Source organism: Pogona vitticeps, chromosome 1 (genome assembly GCF_051106095.1).
Source record: "Pogona vitticeps strain Pit_001003342236 chromosome 1, PviZW2.1, whole genome shotgun sequence".
NCBI classification, from domain to species: Eukaryota; Metazoa; Chordata; class Lepidosauria; order Squamata; family Agamidae; genus Pogona; species Pogona vitticeps.
In genome coordinates this window covers 110,197,616-110,220,444 of record NC_135783.1, presented here as the reverse complement: position 1 = coordinate 110,220,444, position 22,829 = coordinate 110,197,616, and the positions used below count along the sequence as shown (strand labels likewise).

At 39.1% G+C, this 22,829-nt stretch overlaps 1 protein-coding gene across 3 annotated transcripts in view; it reads left to right on the top strand.

Moving 5' to 3' along the window:
• The first annotated feature begins 48 nt into the window (after positions 1-48).
• CYB5R4 (cytochrome b5 reductase 4) overlaps positions 49-22,829 on the top strand; it is a 36,942-nt gene continuing 14,161 nt past the window's right edge. The window contains exons 1-8 of one of the 3 annotated variants that reach the window (XM_072999086.2): positions 49-240; positions 3,536-3,689; positions 8,753-8,853; positions 9,656-9,743; positions 15,270-15,311; positions 19,734-19,788; positions 21,005-21,062; positions 21,711-21,804. In XM_072999086.2, the coding sequence (XP_072855187.2) occupies positions 166-240; positions 3,536-3,689; positions 8,753-8,853; positions 9,656-9,743; positions 15,270-15,311; positions 19,734-19,788; positions 21,005-21,062; positions 21,711-21,804 (667 nt within the window). In that variant the 5' untranslated portion in view covers positions 49-165. Of the gene's footprint in view, positions 246-3,535; positions 3,690-8,752; positions 8,854-9,655; positions 9,744-15,269; positions 15,312-19,733; positions 19,789-21,004; positions 21,063-21,710; positions 21,805-22,829 lie in introns of all 3 variants that reach the window. The other 2 variants (XM_072999094.2, XM_072999092.2) reach the window with 2 other exon arrangements.

The following is a 22,829-nucleotide window of genomic DNA, read 5'->3' as shown; positions in this document are numbered from 1 at the left end:
AACTGGTCCAGCCTCAGCCGCTCTCTCGCGCGCGCCTGCGCGCTGCTCCCTTTCTTCCGCGCGGCGGGCAGAACCCGGAAGCGGCCGGGGCGGCTTCCTTCTTATTTTGAGGAGGCGGTTTGTCTCGGTTGGTGGGGGCGCCTGCTGCCCCTTCGTCCCGCTAGGATGCTGAACGTGCCTTCCCAAGCTTTTCCCGCTCCCGCTTCTCAGCAGCGGGTGGCCGTGCCGGGACGCAGCAAGGTGAGGTGAGGGTAGGGTAGGGTGGGGGGGGGGATGAGCGGTTGGGGTGCCTGGGTCGGGGGGGTCCCTGCCCAGGGGGAAGACCCCTTTCCACCACCACCGCCCCCGAGGACCGCCAGGAGCGGCAGGCCGTTTATATGGGGGTGTTTATTTTTATTTTTGACTCGGCAAGACCTGCTGAAGCTGACGGAGGGTTCAACATGTCATTTGTTGCCTAGGATGGAGTAGTTGTGTTCTCCCCCCCACGGCTTCGTTATAAGCGGAGCGTTTCCTGGCCTGGGGAAGCTGTACTTGTTGAATTTCTGCTTGTCATGCTTATCCGTTGGGAAGAATGGTTTCGGCCGTTCAGGGAATGAAGCGGTTGCAGACTCACGGCAGTTGTGTTGACCTTTTTATGTAGTGCGCTGTAGGTAAGGCAGATACATTTAGCTGTTTCCCCTTTTTAGGGGCGTGGGGGTGTTGCACAATCAGTACATTGATTTCTAACATAGAAGGAAGTTGCAGGGCTGAAGTCTCTCTCTCTCTCTCTTTTTTTTTTTGCAATGAATCTGAGATGAAGGGTGCCCGGCTGTAGTTATTCAGGGTTGTCAAAGATAATCTGCAGATGACTCAGGGTGCTTTGTCCTTTCACGTGGCTGAGGCTGAATCTACAGATTAAGATCCATGGCTTATTTTAAATCTTTGTGGTGGTAGTGGGGAAGGGGAGAATAGTATTTGGAACTGTCTACTGAGAATGTAAGATACATGGATTTTAGTTTTGAACCCTTCCATGTTCATATTTAATTTAAGCGCTGATTTAATTGCTTGATTGCAGAACTCACTTAGAAACATTGGGCAGGTCCCCATGTGGGAGAGCATTAGTGGGTGAGGTTGTTGACCACATCTGATTCTTATTAGTCAGTGCAGAAACTTGTCAGTTTCTCCACTGGCTCATGGCTAAGCAAGTGAGTGAACTGAGAGTACCGTGTGGGCAGAGTTTAATGAAACTCAGTGCAACAGTTAATATAAATTGTAATATAAAAGTAAAGGTTCCCCTTGACATTTAGTCCAGTCATGTCCGACTCTAGGGGGTGGTGCTCATCCCCATCTCCAAGCCGTAGAGCCAGCGTTTTGTCCATAGACAGTTTCCGTGGTCACATGGCCAGCGTGACTGGACAAGGAATGCCGTTACCTTCCCACTGTAGTGGAACCTATTTATCTACTCGCATGTTTACATGCTTTCAAACTGCTAGGTTGGCAGGAGCTGGGACAAGCGACGGGAGCTCACTCTGTTGCATGGATTCGATCTTACGACTGCTGGTCTTCCGCCCTTGCAGCACAGAGGCTTCTGCGGTTTAACTTGCAGCGCCGCCACGTCCCTATGAAATTGTAATATACTTTTATGTATTTGTTGTAATACAGTGGTGCCTTGTCTTATGACCATAATCCGTTCCAGAAGATGGACGTAACTCAAAATGGTCAAAGCACCATTTCCCATTGAAATGCATTGGAACACGATTAATCCATTCCGGCAAAAAAAGAGCAAAACACAAACAAACAAAAAAAATAAACCTCACAGCAAGCCTGTTCGGAAGGTGCTGGGGCTTAAAAAAACCCAAAAATAAACAGCAAAGCAAGCTCCGTCACTGGTGCTTTTAAAAAAGCACATCAAAAATAAAGCACACAGCAAGCTCCGTCGCTGAGACTGTAAAAAACAAACAAACCCCAAACCAAAAATAAAGGAGCAAGCCTCGTCGCAAGGCGCTGGGGCTGCAAACAACAACAACAAAAAACACAACACAGAAACATACCCTCCCAGCCCAAAACCACTCTGCAAAACCCACCCAGAAAAGTTTTTAAAAAGCAGAAAACAGCACCTTACCAGGCAGCCTCCTCCGGTCACTAACTACTGGGGCGAAAGAGCTACAAAAAAGCAGCCTCTTCACCACCTACAAGTAGTAATTTGAATTTCCCGCCTTTCCCCCCCGCCTTTTGTGTTCGTAACTGGAAACACTGGACTGCAAGTTGAAGCAAAATTTTGTGCCCAGAACTGGTCGTAACTCAAAATGGTCATATGTAGGGACGGTCATAAGTCAAGGCACCACTGTATAATATTGTGTGCTGGTAAGTCAATTCTGGCTTATGGCAGCCCTTCCCAGGATCTTCTAGATAGAGATTACTCAGAAGTGGTTTTCTGCTCCCTTTTCCTGGAGGCACTTTGCAGCTTGCCCATAACGACATAGGTTGGCTACTTTCCAAAGAGAGACAGTGGGGAATCGAACTCTCAACCTTTAGCTCCCCAGCCAGATACAGTGGGGTCTTGACTTAAGAATGGCTCGAGTTAAGAACATTTTGACTTAAGAACCACTCTCATAGGAAAATATTGACTTGACTTACATACTTAGATTTGAGTTAAGAACTGAAAAAAAAACCACGTGGGAGGCAGGGAAAGTGCAAAATTTGAACTTTCAGTTAACTGTTGGCCAGTGAAAAGGGTGCCTGTCTGCTTCCTCACTCCTCCCAGCGTTTAGAGAGTGGATTGGGAGACAGTCTTCGGACTGCCTGGTACTGTCCTGCCTGGACTGTATTTTCCCTGCCTTCCCTGAACCTTTCTTGACCTAAGAAAAAAAGAAACAAAATATCCCCCTCTAGTGGTCGAAGGCGGAATAGCAGCTTCCCATTAGTTTCTATGGACGGAAAAGAGCAGATACGGATCAAATGGTTTTCAATGCATTCCTATGGGAAATGCAGATTTGACCTGAGAACTTTTTGACTTGAGAACCGCCTTCCAATACGGATTAAGTTCTCAAGTCAAGACCCCACTGTATGCAGCCATCTGTATTTTATCTGTAGTAGTTTTACAAGTACAAAAATATTCTCCTATTTATTGTTTTATATCTTTACACCACTGTTTTAAAAACAATTCATTACACATGGCCACTATAGTTACATCTGTTTATCTGTGGATAAACTGTGGAACATCTGTGGAACATTGTGTTAAGCTGGCAAAGATTATTATTTTGAGAAAAGAGAATTTTAGCTTCCTACAGAGGTATTTGTGGAATTTGCATAGGGATTTGTGTTGGATATGATAAATTGGCTGGAATGAATGGGTGATTCTTGATAAATTGCTATGTCTAATTTGACCTCAGAAAGAGGACCAGTATCATGTTTCCTTTTGAAAGTTAACATTATTTTACAGATGTAAAATAAAATGTACAAGGGTGAAGGTTGCTCTTTATCTTGTAGAATGGCCCAAGTTCAACCTACTTTTCTTGCTTAGTTAATAAATTCATTTCTTTCTCCTTTTCTGTAGGTACCTTTGAAACCAGGCCGAAGCCTTATGGACTGGATCCGGTTAACTAAAAGTGGGAAAGATCTGTCTGGTTTAAAAGGAAGATTGATAGAAGTGACAGAGGAAGAGCTTGCCAGACATGATAAGAAAGATGACTGCTGGATATGTATAAGAGGTGAATTATGCTCTTTCTGCATTTCTCTTTTGTATATTGTTATTTTCACTTATGTTTTCATAAGTGAATGTTTCTGATAACGTTCTTACAACATAAGAGTGTGAGAGGTTTCTACAGTAGTAGTTAGCTATAATAATGGTTAAGTGAAGCTGGTATTTTCTATATTGGTAACCAAAGAGGAAAAAATTACAGTTAGCAATTAAGCAGAATAGAATAAATACACAGTATGAAAGCCCAGTTACTAACCAATATGAAGATTGATTTCTATTCCTCTTTCCAGGTAAGAGATAAGTAATACTAAATAGTGATGTTAGCCCCATGTATAGAATTTTCCAATCAATATATTGCAAACAAAGGCTTAACCTCTCCTACTTGGTTTAATTTAGAATTTATGGAGATTTGGTGTTTAGATAGTAGCATGCAGCTATATACATTGAGAGAATATTTTCTCATTGAGAATGTTTTCTTCCTCTCACCCTCCAAGAACTGACTATTCACCACCCTTGCTGGAAACAATAGGTGCATTTTTTGTGAGAAGAGAAGGGGTTAGTGCCTTTTCTTCTATTCAGAGATTTGCAGACTTGATACTCTCTGGGGAAAGTGGAGAAATGGTATGTCGTCAATAAATATGATACCTTACCTGCATCTTTCCATTGTATTAAAATAGCACATGTATTATAGACATTTGTGACATATTGGAAAAAAAAAAGACATAAGAATTGCTTTGCCAGAACAAACCAGGATTTAGCATTGTATTTCCTTCATAGGCAGAGTGGACACCTTTCAAAATATCAGGAGATTTGCTTTTTCTATATATAATGTTTCCACTTAAATTTCATGGTGTACAGTATTGCTATTGATAGACCTATGAGAATCTGAGTAATCTCCTTTTGGATTATTCCTGGAAGACCTAACCTTACACTAGTATCTGTTCTTTGGCAATCTTTTTTCTTTCTGTAATCCTTAAATGCCCTGCTGGACAATGGGCAGGAAAACAAAAGCAAGAATACCAGCATACTGTATTAAAGATAGACAATTTTATTTCACTGCAAGCTTTGGTGGATTACAGTTTACTAGATACATGGCCTGTTTGATGAAGTGGATTGTTATTTATGAAAACGTGTGCTGAAATAGTCTTTAAAGTGCCAGAACTCTTTTCTCTTTGTTTTTTCCCTGCATGCGGAAACAGATTAACACAACTGCCCCTCTGAAAACCATTTGACAAATTGAGCCTAGCAAATATATTTATTGGTTTTAATTATTGTCTTTCATGTCCTGCTGGTGCTGACCAACTTCAGTCATACTCCAGCTATAACTAATGCACCAGAAAATATGAAACCTTCACCAAAACACATTGTACCTCTTGTTGCAATACAAAAAAGTCATGGTGATAATACCCTGTTTCCCTGAAAATAAGCCCTAGTATGATTTTTCAGGATGCTTGTGATACTGTATAAGTCCTACAGACCCTGTCTTATTTTTGGGGAAACATGGTAGTTGCAAACACTTCCTGTATGTGGGAAAGAAAAAATTGCTAAATCAAAGTTGGTGAACAAACAACCTGATACAAAATGATTATATATGCCTGTAGAAGACAATACCATTAATTACTGTATAAGTCCTACAGACCCTGTCTTATTTTTGGGGAAACATGGTAGTTGCAAACACTTCCTGTATGTGGGAAAGAAAAAATTGCTAAATCAAAGTTGGTGAACAAACAACCTGATACAAAATGATTATATATGCCTGTAGAAGACAATACCATTAATTACAGCGAGTCATACATGTTTACACACCAGTTATGTCACTACACAATTGCAATTCCTAACCTCTAGTTCCAGCCTTAAAACGTTGATGTAACGCATAGTAGGTGTCAGACTTTGTGTGAAATTGAATGTACAGTGGTGCCCCGCATAGCGAGGTTAATCCGTTCCGGATTAACCTTCGCTATGGGGAAACATCGCTATACGGAATGGAAAAGCCCATTGGGCATAAAACTCACCGTTCTGCGATGTTTCCCCCATCCGGCCGCCATTTTCGCGCCCTCGGTAAGCGAGGGCAGGGCACGAAAACGCTGCGCGCAGCCATTTCGGGCGTCCAGCGGCCATTTTGGAACCGCCGAACAGCTGATTGAAAAAAATCGCTAAGCGATTTTCGCCCATTGGAACCGTTGGTATGCCTTCACATTAGCGATCCAAAAAACCGGATCGCTATGCGAATTCGTCGTTATACGGTGCGCTCGTTAAGCGAGGCACCACTGTACTTTATTGACGTCCTCCCATAATATTCTTCATATATGGGTTATGATAGTTATGTATGGTCAAGGCAATTCTGTCTTACAGCAAGCTTCCCAGGATTTTTAAGGTATAAAGTACTTAGAAGTGGTTTACCCATCCCTTCCTCTGGTGACACTCTGAGCCATGCAACTTGTCCAAGGCCATACTGAAGGTAGGGAACACTTCCAGATTATCTCAGCTGGTCCCTCACTGTGGAGGTGTAGTGGGGATTCAAACTCTTGGCCCCTGCCTCAGCAGCTAGGCCTTCCAATCCAATGAACTATAACAGCTCACTATATATATCTAGGTGGTTATAAATACAAGTTTCTTTGCACTTATTGTGAACAATTTAGACAGTTTTTTATGTCAAGGGTACACCGCAGGGATAAAAATTAGCAGAAAAAATGAAACTGCCAAGAGGCAGCATCTTTATTCCTTTGTGTCAGAAATACCACAATGCAATTAATAAATGTATCATATTTTCAAGTGATTAATTACTATATAACTTTATTATCACCACTATTGAGCATTTGGTGCAGCTAATGGTGGCTGAAATCCTATTGCTCAGAGTAGTAAGTTGCAGCTAGAATAGGTCCATTGAATAAATGGAATTTATGGAGGGGTAGGCTCACCAAATCCCCAGGTTCAGTGGGCCTACTCTAGTTGTAACTTACTGCTCTAAGGAACAGGATTTTAGCCATTAAGTCTTCCATAATATATGTTGAGAGACATAGAGAACACTGGTGGGTTCGAAATTACCTGTTCTCTGCAATTGCAGGGTAGAACCCTGAATAATGTACAGTATTTAAATATATTCCTCTGCAATGCTTAGAACATTACACTAGATGGCACTGTTAGTGCACGTAAAATGGAAAGACTTTCCAAATTAAGGATGAGTGTGGATTTAGTTGAAGTTTGTTTGTTTTTAATAAGAATCTACTGGAATATAGAAATGGCACTGCATGAGAAATGGAAGGTGCTTTAGATTTAAAAAGTTCAAATGTAGGGGGAAGTGAAAATGACAGATTTGTCTGTTCTTGTTTCATATACATTTATACCATGTTCCATTTCTTCTGAAATAAATAAATAATTTGGACAAATGCTCCATAGTTTATAGGGCAGTTCTCAATTTTTTAAAAAACTGAAATGCTTTTAAAGGATTTTCATTAATATGTGTTTCAATGGTGTAGTTTACTGTGTTTCTATCTGCAGTTTTTAAAAATTATATTCTGAGCCTTGGGTGTCAGTTTTAGAAAGATAGGAAATAAGTCAGATTTCTTTAAAAATAGAGGTTATGAATGGGGAGAAAGAGCAGATGGCCAAGAAGGGAAAGGAATCTAGCTTGACTGAAGTCTGCCTCTGTCCAGCCCTTCTTCAGAGAAAAAGATGTTACTTCTGGCTGTGTTGGCAAAGTCTATGGCCAGTATCCTGTTGCTAGGCCTAATTAATAGTAGACCCATTGAATCAATTTGCTTAGTAGTAAATCAGTGCTTCAGTAAGTCTTCAGGAAGAGCCAGTGGATTTGTTCTACTCAGGACTAGCAGGAATATACTGGCCTGTATGTTTAAACCTCAAATGCCAGCTCATAATGAGAGAAGTTTATTTCTTTTCTATTTAAAATAACTGTCTTCAGGACATCGGTTTAAGACAGTAAACCAGGGGCCTTTACTGTGAGGCGAATAGGTCCCCAGTCTTACACAGATCCTTAAGATGAATGTGCCCTGTGGTCCAGCACTGTGGTGGTGTTTCTTTTTCTCTTGGTGCTGCCAGGACTGAACCTGGCTTTTCTGTGTGTAAAACATGTGTCTTGCCACCATTTTTACCAATATTTTCCCTCTTGAAGAATAAGCCTAGGATGCTGTGGTTGGTATCGATTAGACCTTCTAAGAATATTGTTTGAGTAAATGCAAAGGCAGAGTTGCCACTAGGAAACTTTACAGAACATGGCCCCTGAGTTTCAGTTTCTGTCTGGTCATGGAAGGGAAGCAGTTTATTTTTTTTCCCCTTTTAGATCAGAGATCAAACAACCAACCCACAAAGGGTTCCTAAAATCCTTCCTTCCAGAGCGGCATCTGTTGGGTTGGCAAATGACACAAAATCATGCAATTGCGCAAGGTGCTGGCAGAAGTGCTTCGTGGGTAGCCCTTATGCCTTGTTACGGTTGATTCTGCTGTGGTCACAACCTCCAGTTGCATGTGCAAAATTATTCAGTGGGATTTTGGCCGGGGTGTGTGTTCTGCTTTATTATAGATAACTGTGATGATTCCCTCCTTTTTTTGCCCAACGACTTCAGTTGAGAAGGCAGGTAGTGGTGTGTTGTCTCTGTAGTCCATCTTCTTTCCAGAAAGGCGGGGAAGAGGCAGCCCAGGCAACCTTAACCCAGCAACCAGCTGGCTCCCTGGCTCAAGCGCTGGCTGTAGGAGTGCGCCTGCAGAAGGTGCCTAGAATGGGGTATGAGTGACTTCACTGTGTGTGGGATTCCCCAGCTGGGGAAAGCCTGCATTCGGTGAAGCTGCGGCCCATCAGGGAGCAAGATCCGGCCTGTGGTGTCCATGCGATCTCTGCTGAAATAAAGCTCTTTGCCTAATAAAACTCTTTGCCTTCAATTTTATGTAACGTGTAGCTAATGAGAAGTCATTTTGAATGGAGGGCTTATCCCTAAGCACCTATACGCCATTTCATAGGCATTTGGCTGTTTTTAACAGTGAAACTTGCATGTCTTAGCAGTAAACTCTTAAAAAAAACATACATAGCCCTGATTCTTGTTTGTTTTGTTTAACTTTGTAGGTCTTGTATATAATGTTACACCATACATGGAATATCACCCTGGTGGTGAAGAGGAGTTAATGAAAGCAGCAGGATCTGATGGCACAGATCTATTTGATCAGGTAACAACAATGCAGGTAGTGTTGAAAATATAATTCAGCAAATGCATGCTAAGGTGGTCTGTTGCCTTATTTTTTGCCTTTTTTTAAAAAGAAAAAATTGCTACTGTATGTGTATATCTTATTGACTGGTGATAGATACTATGGCAAATCTTAATTATGAGTTTGAAGCAAAACTGTTTTTGCCACTCCAGAAATCAATGAAAGCAGTAATTATCTCATTTAATTTAGCTATATTCTGTATTTAATTGATGACAGATGTTATCCAAATTTTGTAAGAAATACTTTTACTGAGAAATATGAGTATTAGTCCATGTAGTGTATTGTTCCATACCAATATGCTTTGAAAGATCCACACATTTTAAAATCAGCATTTATATTTTCCTAAATTTACCTTTCCAATTTTTGTTCTGTTTGGGTAATGGAGACCTTCACCCATAAAATAAAGATGCCTTTTGTGAGGCCAAAGATTTTTTCAGAAAAGACTTGTTAAAGCATGAAGTGTAGTACCTCTTTTGTTAGTATAGTTGGTTTGTTTAGAAATAGAGAGCTACACATCTGGAATTCACATCCAGGAGAAAAAGCTCACTTGTTCAAATGTCTCTGTCTTCAGAGGGTTTGTGATGTAAGTAAATATAATGGTTATGTACTTCCCTCTTTGGATGTTTTTTCCCCATTCAGCAGGTCCAGGTACAGGGCTGGGTAACTTGTTGGTTTTATGACACCCCTGTATTTGTTCCGAAGCAAGCCCTATCAAATGTACTTTATTCTTCCATTAAAAGCAGTACTTTTTTCTCCTCTGCAGGTTCATCGTTGGGTCAATTATGAATCAATGCTAAAAGAATGCATGGTTGGAAGAATGGCTTTTAAACCTTTTGTTGCTCCTTTGAAAGGTAAATCCCATATGCCAAAACAAAATGTAGTATCTTGTGTTTGCAAGTTGCATGATGGGGAAAGTTTTCTCTGAAAACATTTAAAAGCTCATGGCAATTTAAAGAGGCCATATCTTGAAAAATACTTAATCTCTAAATGCAGCTATTCCTATGCAATTGCTTTAAACTATTATCCCCATCATTCCTATCGGGTTATACTGTTTGGCGTTGATGGGAACTGTAGTTCAAAACTTCTCAAATGTTCCAAGTTTGGGAAAGCTGTTTTATGTTTATTTAAAAAAACTGGCAGTGATACCTCTAGAACTACTGTGCTTGTTTTTTGAAAAACCGTATTTGCCTTGTGTAGTGTAAGTGCATCCTGTCCTGACTTTCTTTGTTCATGCCTGGATTTGCAGATATATTTATTACCTTGCACATGATACCACTAAAAAGTTAGATGTCTCATTGTTAGTATAAAGTGCTGCATTGATTGAATTTCTCGAGTCACAGAAAACGTGTCCTGTATCCAAGTAGTCCCATTTTATTTGATTATTCTTGATTATCTTAAGTGATAGCGATAGTGCTATTTATTAAGTCCTTTTATGCCAGCTACAGTATATACGGTGCTTTACAGTTCATATTCATTTCATGTTTTTATGTTTTACTCATTGAAGTATGCTGATGTGGCTTCAAACTCTCTGAGGTGGTTCAACTTTTCCTCCTGGAAACTTAGGCTGTTTCATGTTTGTGACTTATTTATATGTTCTTATTATGACTAATAAGGGATTGATGCTGAATATGCCAGTTTTGTTCCAAAGAGAGAGACTTTGATTTCCTTCTTGCATACATGCATGCTATTTCATTTATATACCTCTTTTGCGCTGAAAAGTATTGAAGGTGACTTTCAAATATAAGTCACAGAAACAAAAATGGAACAGTGTATCTCAAAACACCCATTATAAAACAGCTGAAATAACTCTAGTATGATCATGATTAATATCTATCGTAAGGTAAGGCTGTTCAAGATAAAAGAAAAAAAATGTTTCTTTACCAGTACAAAGTATTCAAAGTAGAGAGGATAAAGGATGTGCTAGGGAGGGAGTTTTTTTATTGTGACTATAAATTAGAAAAGTGATGGCATGAACTGATTTCTGTTTTAGTGATCATTCATTTCTGCACTATTCATTGCTACATTGATAACATGGAGAACCTGGATTTTATGTATTGGCTTTGGGAAGCCATGACTTGCTGTTCCTCTGAACACAAGAACCATCAAATCAAAATGCTTGTGTGACTCTTCCATGCAGCTGAAAGCAACATATTAGTTCTAGTATCTGTAAATTATGCAGCCCTTACTCTTCTCCCTCCATGTATTCTATAACAGCTGCATCACAAAAAACCATCTAATAAGGTTGTAAATATTTGCTGCTTCTATCCAGGCAGGCAAGAATCTAAAATTTCAAAGGCCTCCGCTGGGCAAGATAATGAGAGGTTTTTCTCACTTTGGCACTCATTTCATTAAAAAAAAAACAAAAAACAAAAGAACTTCTTGTGTGAAACCCCTAAAACCCCTATTTTGCTAAGAAGACCTTGCATTTTTTTGCAAAATGCTAGTTTTTTTTTTAAACACAGAGCACACATTTTCCTACATGATGTTTTTTTAAATTTTTTTTTGGCAAATGCTGCTAACAAAGTACTGTACTGTTCTTATTCTTATCTAGGAGTGAAAAATCTTGCACTGGTTCCCCCCCTTTTTAGTGATATATCTCAATGTGTGGACACACTCAGTGTTGTCAAGGACAAGAAAACTTGACAGTATTTGTTAATATCCTTGATATTAATACCTGGGGGATCTTCAACATTTGTTTGCAGCATGGTGTGTTTGCATGCTTGCCTGTACAATGCCAAATCCCTCTGCATTGTCACAGGTGTGTAAAGTCTTCTGTAATAACAGGTTCTCCGAATGTGAATGCATCATATGGGTGAATTTTAACTGTGTATGAGCATTTCATTGCAAATCTCAACTGTTGGAGGACTTAGCTTCAAAGTTATTCTGAAGTGTAAGATTATACATAATAGCAAAACTTGATATTGAGAAACTGATTCATTTGTTCGTTCGTTCGTTCGTTCGGCTTTTGTCCTGCCTGTTTGGTGGTGAGCCACTACTCAGGGCAGCTTACAAAGGAACATATAAAAGAACACTGAACACAAAATAATGCATAAAGATAAAAAATTACATTAACAAAATAACCAAATATCATAAGCATAAAGTAATATCGCATAGCAAAAGCCCCACAGATGGCCACAACAGATCAATTGAAAGTTACACCAAATTAGTAGAAACATCTCTTGTGTGGGGAGATGTTTCTACTCATGAAAACCCTGGTCCCCCCCCCCCCCAATATGTGTAGAAGCAATTGTTCAGTGCTTATGCATTAAACAGCAGTGGTTCTGCTTGCTTCAGAATTTGTGTACTCAATTCACTGCCCTTAGGAAGTCTTCTCCTATTGGGTTTGATATTTAGAAATTTTCTTTACGGTAATAATAAAAAGAAAACTGTCACTGTCATGCTATTTCAGTCCTGTGATCTGATAAGCTTTCTTGTTTATAATGTTTGTACAATAGTCATCTGTTAGTTACGACAATATTATATGTAACTTCTACCAGATGGTGTGATATGCAGCTTTGTAAATTAAATGTGTAATATGAGAAAATTCTTTAGTTTGAGAAATGGTTACCCTCCGCTGGACACTACTAAGTATGACAAGTATTCATGTTAGATTACATTTGAATTTTGCTAGAAATCTATAGCTCAGCAATTGGCTACCTCCAAAATGCAAAATTCAGCCTTTTCTTTTCCTTTGGTTCTCATTGTCCCCCTTGAATGTGCAGGACACAGTGCTTCAGTGTTAGCAGAAACAAAGGACATTTGTTGTCAAGAAAATTTTGAAATGGTTTCTTTGCCTCTCAACTCTCCAGTTTCCTTCCTATTAATAGGAGATAAAACCACTGGTGTTTATTTAACTTTCTTGCGGACCTACACTTTTCTTCAACTCTCCCTCTACCAAATAATGTCCCAGAAGTTCCTGTTTTTGAAGACGTTCCTATTCTTTCTTTCCTCCTATCCTTAGCTGCTGTGAAGCAGATGGTTGAGCTTTCCTGTATCCTCTGTTCTCTTCATTCTTCACAAATGTGTCTTTCAGAATCAAACATCATTCTCCACCAACTATTCTTTCACATTCCTCTTTCTTAGTCTCCTGTCCACTTTGCATTCTTCCCTTACTTTCCTTGCCTACTATCTCTCTTCCTACTGAACTGCGTTCCTCTATAATCTTTGGTCTGAACTAGACTATTTTTTCTTCCTTCAGGGAAACCATTTGGCAGACCATTTATAATAATAACCTAGAAGAGCTGAAAGGGACCCTATGGTTCATTGTGTCCAGCCCCTGTTAGGGAGGCACAGTGGAGAACTGAACTCCCGGTCACTGGCTCCACAGCCAGATGCATCAGAAAATACAGAGGGAAAAAAATCTGATAGCACAGGCTGAGGAAAAGGTGGGAAAAAAGAGAGGGGGAGGAGAGAAGAAGGAGTAAGGAGGGTCAAAAAGTGGGGAAACAGGGTGGATTGAGAGGGAGAAGAAGTCTGAAAAACGTTCTTTCAGAGGGTTGGGAATGGATTGAGTTAGAGAATGAGTTAGAGGATCCATGGACAGGAGAATAGGAGAAGTTAGTGGTGTCCAGGAAAGAAGTGGAAAGATGGAAATGAGAGGAAGCCCCCAGGAAACCTTCATGCTGAGGGGAGTGCGAAAGGAGGAGGGAGGGAACAAGCTTTGGCACAGTGGTGAGAGGAGAACCCGTGAGACTAAGGAAAGGCCTTCCCCAACCCAAGCAAAGACCGAGGTCAGACATGAAGGGCTGGGAAAACACTAGGGGATGTAAGGGGACCAAGAGTGGTAGAAATGGGAACCAGAGCCATTGTTGCAGGTGTTGGTGCCTCAGGAATTAATTAACACTTAGTCTGAGGCTCAAGAGAACCCTTGGACTGCTGACAGAATCAAGAGTGAGAAGTTGGAGAAAAGTTCTTCGAACCCTTTCCTGTCCCAGTTGGAAGGGGAAGGTACTATTACATGTAGAGCATTTAGATGTTGCCCTGGTTGGGCTGCTGTTAATGAATGTTGACTATTCCAAGCAAGAAAGTAACTTTGGAGTGGTTATATTGGAGGAGGAGTGGGGGGGGGAGTGTCCACAAACCTTCTCATGTGTAGACATGTACCTTTAGCTTGACACGCATTCATTTGTTGCAGTTGCTTAATAGATTAAATTCTTGAAGTATAAATCTAGATGACTGATCCTTTTGCACAGGTAACTCAAGCAATTATTTCTTCCCATTAATACATATTCTTATTGTTAGTGTTGGTACTTGTCCTAAATGCTTACCAACATTTCTAAATTTTGCCTAACTTTTAAAAGACACTGTTTTAGCCTCTTCTCTTAATTTGCTTTTTTACTTTACTTTATTTGGACTTATACCCCGCCCCTCTAGACAAAGTCTACTCGAGGCGGCTTACATGAGTGATAAAATACAATAAGATAAAATACAATAACATACACAATAATAAAACCCACTAACAGGTTTTATTATCTCATGAACTAAGCAGAGTTGAACGCAGAAGATGGGATTTTATGGTTGCTAGGTAGCTGATGCTGTTGTCTTTCTTCAGTGCTGTAGCGTGTAAGTGTAATGTTTTTTGGTCGCATGGGAGCTGTTGAAACTAAATTGGTTTAGTGAACTTTAAGTACATCCAAACAGCTTGAAAACAGAACCATCTTGGTTTAGCTTTACCATGTTTGTATGATTAAAAAAGTAACATAAAAAGATGGGGTATCCTAGACAGTTCTCAGATTGTGAATGACATATAGGGCTTTTTTCCCTGACCATCCTCTCTTTGGTCTTTGGTCTCTTTAAATTCTTGCTGGCTATGAGATGAGAGAATCCTTTTGTCTCCAAAAGAAGGAATGTAAAGATAAGTTTATTTTAATGATAGAACTCAGTACCAGTATTCGATATTTGTGCTTTTTAACTTAATCTCCAGTCCCTGAAATCATTTCAGTGAAGTCTACCTAAATGATTAAGTTTTAGAAAATTAACAGATACTGTATTTTTTGCACCATAAGACTCACTTTTTTCCCACAAAACAGGGGGGTGGAAAGTCTGTGCATCTTATGGAGTGAAGAAAACAGATTATATTTTCCTGTTTTCTTCTCCTAAAAAATTGGTGCGTCTTATGGAAAGGTGCGTCTTATGGAGCGAAAAATACGGTATTTTCCAGGAGCTCATCAAATACATACATTTATATACAGTTAGATCTATTCCTTATTACAGTTTAATCCTGTTATTGCTTTAACACAGAACCTTTGCCTGATTAGTACTTCCTTCAGTTTGTTTGGCTTTGAGTAAAGATATTTTGCTGCAATGTGTGGCTGTCGTATCGTAACCTGGGAATTTTCTGCTATTATGATCACAGCACTTTTCTTGCGTACTTGCAGAGACTTGCTCTACTGTACCTGAAGAAAACAAGATCTTGAATGGTAAGTCATTGTGCTCATAGGATCCCAAATTTGCTTTTGCTTTTAAAATATACTGCTCAAATGGAAGTATGCAAGGTCGGAAGGGATCAAATCAGATATGTGGATTTTCAAATTAAACACAGGACCTTCCATCTCCAGTTTAGCAGTTGGTTGTTTCTCCTGTATCCTGCTCCTATAGTCTAATCAGACCAAGAATCCAAGTTACTGTATATCACTTGTGCAGGGAAGATGTGCATCATAAAAATGTTGCAAGCAGGCAACATGCGTTGGAGAGGAAAGTAAGGAAAGTAATTTTTTAAAATATATTTAGTCTGCTGCAGTAAATTTTCTTACAGTTCCATGGGAATATCAGAACCCAGTAAATTACAACTGGCGATCTATTCAATGCAGTCTCTCTCTCTCTCTCTCTCTCTCTCTCTCTCTCTCTCTCTCTCTCTCTCTCTCTCTCTCTCTCTCTCTCTCTCCCTCTCTCCTTTAGTGTCATGCTCTAACAATACAGCTAGAGGGGGACAGAGAGCTGAGAGATCAGCCCTTTTTAAACCTTTCTTTTAATATTTCTGTTCATCTACTCTTGTTTTTAAAGACACTGCACTGGATCTTACTGCTGTCTGATTTCTGATCATCTCTCTTGTATGTTTTTTATTCGGGGGGGAACTCTCAACAACAATTTACCTTCTTTAAGATTGATTTTTGTGGCTAGCATTGTATGTGTGAAAAGGAAAGAGAAATGTAATGAAAGCTAAGATGAGGAAATTTGCCTGTATGCACAAATGAGACTATGGGAATAATTCTGGCTGGTAAGGTTCTTTGTAGTCGGTTGACGCAGAAGAAATCTTGATCGTAGCAGTTTCCAACTGGATTTAGATAAAACAGAAACATGTTTTTCAGTGTTATGTACAGAAGCTTTGGGTTTGTGCTGTTTTTATTCATATTCTTGAGCATCTGTGAGGAGGAGATTGGAAGGAATCAGGTACAGTATAGTCATGATTTGCTATACAGTATTTGAACTTGGGCAAACAAGTTTGTCTCGGTAACCAGAGTTTGAAGTTAGTTTGTTTTGCTAAACTATGCTTGTGGTTAATCACCATTTATCCAACTCTAGAGATAATGACAGATCACAATTAGTTGAAATCAGAAGCAAAAGTTTTAAAGGACCTGAGAGCAATGCAGAAGAGAAGTCAGGAAGATATCATTGCCCCTAGGCTTATTCAGATCTATTTCTGTTTTGCCTTCCAAAGCACAGATTGATCTAGGCCTGGCAGGTATCAGAACAATTCAGAAAAAGCTTCTGAAGAAAGTGTGACAAAGTTCAAATTCGTTTAGTCCTCATTCTGATGTTCTAATAACAAACAGCACTCTTAATTGTTTACAGAAGCGTGATTGCTGTCACTACGTAAAATTTTTTTTAAAAAATAATCCCTTTGGCAGGATTGCTTGCTGGCTAGCATCACAAGGACATTTTCTATTTCTTCTGCATCAGTTTTCAGCACAACACAGTTAAGAGACAAATCAGAACTCCCTCCATTCCTCAGGCTCCAGAGTCCTAGGGATCCCTTCCATTTGCACTGTGCCCTCTGTCTTTGGTTTGTTTGTCTAAATAGATGAACCTGAAAGGTGGCTTTTCTTGGCATAAATGGATTTTTATTTCCAGCCCATTCCATTAAGGCACTCAACTGAATGGCAGATTTGTCTGCTAAAGACAGTAGTTTATGGCAAGTATAATAAGATTCAACTTAAAAAATATTGATGTTCTCTCCACTATGCTTTGGAGAAGAAATAGACCTTTGATAAAGTGTCTCCCATTCCTCAGTCTATTCTTATTGTATACATTTAGATATGTCATGCTGCCTACTGAGAGCAATTTCTTATTGCTAAGGAGGGTGTATCTGGAAGATGATAATTATTATATGCCACGGTGGAATGGCACATTTGTTTGCTTTTGAAGGAGTTTATTGGAGGCTGAATAGAACGATGAAAGAATTGCTAGTAAAATATGCTTCTTGGGACATCTGTTTCATTACCTGTTAAGAATGAATAAACAATAGTAGGGTCAATGCTGAGCATGTAAAAGTAGATGGAATTAGGAATGTATTGCATGTAGGTTGGGGTACAGCAGTACAACGTATAGTTATCAACCTTATGTAAATAAGCTTTTGATCAACTTGTGTCTCTCTCACTTGCTGTACCACATAGACCAGTGGTGTCGAACTGTGGCCCTCCAGATGTTCTTGGACTTCAACTCCCAGAAGCCTTCACCACCACCTCTGCTGGCCAGGATTTCTGGGAGTTGAAGGCCAAGAACATCTGGAGGGCCACAGTTCGACACCACTGACATAGACAATTGTGTGCCATTTGAAATTGTTGGTCCTAAAATATAGAATGGGAGTAAAATTATGATTAAAAGGTACGGCAAGAATCCGGTACATTTTTGCTACTCTTGTGGAATTGTGATGCAAAAATAATCGATGTGTAGCAAAGAACTGGTACACTCCAATGGAGATTGCATTAGATTTAGCATGTGATATATCATGGTACCTTGAACAAATTGTTTTCTCCCAGCCTCTACTCTTCATCTGTAACTCAAAAAGGGAATGATAATATGTCTGTAAGAATTAATCAAGAAATGGCTAGACTTTCGACTCTAAGTTGTATATCTGAAAGATGAAACTTTCTTGTTGTATACAACTGAAACAGTATTTTAAAATGTAACATTACATTTACACAAACTGAGTGTATGTAGACTATTGTATCTTGCAATCATTGGTTCTCCAGACATTGAAAAAACCTTCCCCTAAGGAATGTATGTAGTATCTTAAGGCAATCTACTAAAATAGCATATTTGGAAGTTTTCTATACTGTATTTTATATGTCTATTAACAGACTGTTTAATGATCTGATGAAGAGATTATTAAAACTTCTGCCAAGCAAAGCCAATCATTCTTCAAGGGGTCTAAAGACTTGGTTGTTTAATTCTAGTGAATCTGTCTTATAGAGCATTTTGAACAGTATACAACCCTTTCTATTCTAATTAATGGAAAATATCCCATTCTCAGACATGCAAGATTTGGCTAAATTATTGGATTATTTCTACAAAAATACTAGTAATGGTAAAAATGCTACCATTTAGTTATGGAACAAGAATGGCAGAGAACAGTGCTACAGTATATTTCACAATTTCACACAGGTTTTGTTTGATTTATTTTTCCTTACCTAGTCTCATTTTGCTGGCTAATACTGGGGATCTTAATGTTTTTGGATGACATTTCAATTCCTGATTTGTGGGCATATATTAAATAATAAGAACTATATTTAGATAGAAGAGTTGTGATGATGGAGTGCATACTAGTACAAAGACCATAGGATTTCATTTGGGTATCTAGATTTCGTTCCTTAGTTTATGGTTGGAATCTCACTGTCCCTTTCAGATTGCTTTGGTGTGTCATTATAGCTTCTTTTAAAACAGCACTAATCTGTAGACTGCAGCAGTACATTCTGTTCTGGATGTAGCCCTGTGAGTTTTTTTTAAGGGATTCCTCTAACGAAGTGGATTTTAGTCTGGTTTCTGGTATGTGGGACTGGTATTCAAGTTAAAGCATATCTGACAGACAGTTGTCTAGCTTTTTCTTTTTCTCCAAGATGCCTTATCAATTACTGTCAGTTTGCTGCTGTGATTTATCCCATTGCATTTGTACCGGTGAAAATAACCAGTGGAATTCCAAACAGTATTACAAACGATTATACTTGGGATAACATGAACCTTTTGTCTTGAACCTGTGACTTGATCCTTTTAACTTGTTATAGTTAATGTTACAAAAGGGCCACTGGATATTTAAAATACCTAAGAAAGTCAAACTAAATTGCAAGTTCTGAACCCATTCCAAATGGAACCAACTTCAAATTTAAATATACTTTGTGTTTGAGCCTATTATAATTTTAATTATCATTCTGCATTTCTGAGAAGGTCAGGGAAGCCTGCATGATCCCATAAAATTTTTTATACTATTTTATGCTGTTAGCCGCCTAGAGTGGTCTTAACTGACCAGATAGGTGGGATATAAATAAAATAAATAAAAAAATAAAAATGTATGGTCACAACAATTCTTAAAGGCAGGGGAAGTTAATACATCACTAGTGTTAGTGGCTGAAATCCTGTTGCTTAGTGTAGTAAACTCCACTGGACATTGGTGAGTCAGCTCCTCTGTAAATTCCATTGATTAGATGGACCTAAACTAAGTTGCAGCTCGAATAAGTCCATTTTAATTCCCAATGATTCAATGGGCATACTTTATTGTGACTAAACAAAATGATTTCAGCCATTATAATGCTGAGATATTAATATTGTTTTGATTTATGGTTTATTGAAAATTTCACTTAAGTTTTTTATATATTAAATCTTATATATTGTGATGTTCTTGTTCATAGGCACGTTTCCTAAAAATAAAGTCTTGGATAACAGTTGCAAAGAATTAGTTCCCAGGTATTATAACACTTTAACTTCTTGTATCTTTATATCCTTGTTATGTTCTTTTTTATATATAGACACTGAGCAGAGTTGTATTAGCTTTGTATTATGTGGTTATTTTCTGTTTGCAAATAAACAAATTTACAAAAGCTAGTGTTGTAACAAAATAATACATTTTCCCACTAGTTTTATGGGACTCTAGATCACACAGACCTAAAGTCTATCCATCCCTGATTTTGTTACTGATCAAAATGTTGTGGTCTGAGAACAAGAATCAGACATAAAATGCTTGGACAGTTATGAGTTAATAATGTATGTCACCAAGGTGTGGGGTAGGAAAAGAGAAATCAATTTGTGAGTTACATGAGGATACCAGAAATCAGGAATTGTGACATAGTGCTCTAAAACTGGCTAGCAGAACTGAACAAAAACTGGTGAAAAGTTAACTGGTTAGTAATAAAAAATAAATAAATTTATTGTCATTGTAGGTCTATACATAGTATACACATACAACGAAATTCACACAGACACCAGACCCACATGCACACACATACAAAAAAACCCCCACTAGAAATACAAACATCTACACTGCAGGCTAAGTAACACTGTCCAACTGTTCATTACTGGTGGTCTTTAAGTTCATTATTAAGTGCAATTATAGCTCTGGGATAAAAACTATTCAGAACACGTGTGGTCTGAGTTAATTGTTCTGTATCTTCTGCCAGACAGCAATAGTTCAAAGAAGTTGTAAGCAGGATGGGAAAAGTCTCTAAGGATGTTATGTGACTTCCTCAGACAGCAGGATGTGAAGATGTCATCCAGGGTTGATAGCTGGAGCCTGATGATATTCTGGGCAATTTTATTGGTTTTCTTTAGAGCTTTTTTCTCCACTACAGAGCTACTCCAAACCATACAAGAATGCCATAGGTTAGGACACTCTCAATGGTGCTACAATAGTAGGACAGAAGTAAATGCTGAGATAAATTTAACTTCCCGCACATTCTCAGGAAATACAGCCTCTTCTGTGCCTTTTTCACTAGCATGTTGGCATCTATAGTCCATGAGAGGTCCTCTGAGATGTAGCCTTATTTTATATGTTACAGACACTGTGATGTGAGCAATTAGTGCCAGCCAAAACAGAACCCTTGACCCTGCCAGTTTGAAGGCAAATTGAAGCAGACACTTAAATGTTTATTTCGAAAAGGTTGATAGTTTTCTCAATCTGTTTCAGTTATGATTGGTTCCAGACAGATGATTCACTTACTGTGGTCATATATACTAAACAAAAGGTAAAACAGACAAACAAACAAACAAAATTGATAGTAAAGAAATGCAAAACTATGCTGTTGTTATATTTTAAATATAAAGCTGTTCATATTTTTTGCTTTGGGATAAAGCAATTGTTTTCCCTCCCCTCTGTTAAACAGATTTACCCATTCTTTCCTGCCTAACTCTGTGCCAGAAAAGACTCTTAGAAATAATGCCAGCTCCCCCTCTCTGCCCAAATTTCTACTTAAAATCAATCTTTGAAATCAATTCCCATGTTACCTTTGGCAGTGCCTCTCAAGCCTTCATTCCCTGGGACTGAATTATCACATATCCTGTGCCCATTTATTTTCATTGGTCCATTCTCATCCTACTTCCACATCTTCCTTTACATCATTTGAAAGCAGGTGTGTGGAACATGTGCCCCTAGATAATGTTGGACTTTCACTCCTATAAGCCCCAGCCAGCATAGCCAAGAGTGACAGCCTGTCATTGACAGGAATTGCAGTCCCACACCTGGAGAGCCGCAGGTTCCCTGCGTCTGGTATTCTGTAAAGTGATCACCACCACAGATGATGTGGTGGTGATGGCAGTGATGATGGTGATGTAGAATAATTTTACTGAAGGTTAAAAAAAACATCTAATGGGTAAGTTTTCCTTCCCTCTATAAGGATATGAACTCTGAACTGGTGATAGCTGATCTTCAGGAAGGCAAACTTAGAGGGGAAGTCATTGTGAAGGACTACTCCTACCTTTTACATGTTGGTAAGCACTTTACAGATACCTTTACTATGCTTTATGGATTCCTGCTGCATTAATCATTTCTGTTGTCCTGGTGATATTTGTGCAATGTGGATTGTATTTGTGCAATCTTCTACAACAGATATCTGCACAATGACCAGAATGTTGTTGGTGTTTGTGTAGTTTGCTATGGCTAAGTATGACTTACTGATGAAGTACCAGGACATCTCTCAGTTGAACAGTCAGGTGCAGGACCAGGGACATGGCTGAGACATGGCTGGGGAAGTTTATCAGTTAGCCACAGCAAGTTACACAGAACTTATGCAGACACTAATAAGATTCTGACCTCCATGTGTATTTTAAAACTGCAATCCAAAAATATAAAATGAGTTTAGATTTGTGGGGAGATAAATAATATATACATTTGCAATATTGTTCTTCTCTGCAGTTTGCATTTCTGAAATCAGTGTTCCATTTAAAAATCTGCATTCTTTGCTGGAAGTACAGTGGTGCCTCGCTTAACGGGCGCCCCGTTTAACAACGAATTCACATAGCAATGGTTTTTTTTGCGATCGCTTTTGCGATCGCATTGCGATGTTGCCTATGGGAAAAAATCGCTTCGTGATTTTTCCCCACAGCCCCATTTTCCCCCAGCTGACTGGCGGGGGCTTGGGAAGGACCACGGGGGAGCCCTCCCCCGTGGTCCTCACAAAGCCCTAGCCGGCATTTTCCCCCAGCTGAGCGGCGGGAGCTTCCGAAGCCATATAAAAGCATAGGAAGTCATATTGTACCATGTCACACCATTGTTTGATTTAGCTGAAAGTTGTTTAAATAGAGCAGTAACTCTTCTAAGTTTTCCAACAGGGTTTTTTCTTATTTATACATGCAGATGTCAGAAACTGGATGGTGACTGCACTGCATATGCTCTGTCACTGAGATCTGTAGCCCTTCTCTGTAACAAAGCAAGGTTGCAGTTCTCTGCATGCAACACATGATTCATGGCTTAAAATTTGGAGATGTAACTGCCTGGAGGGGGGGAAGGAGGAAAT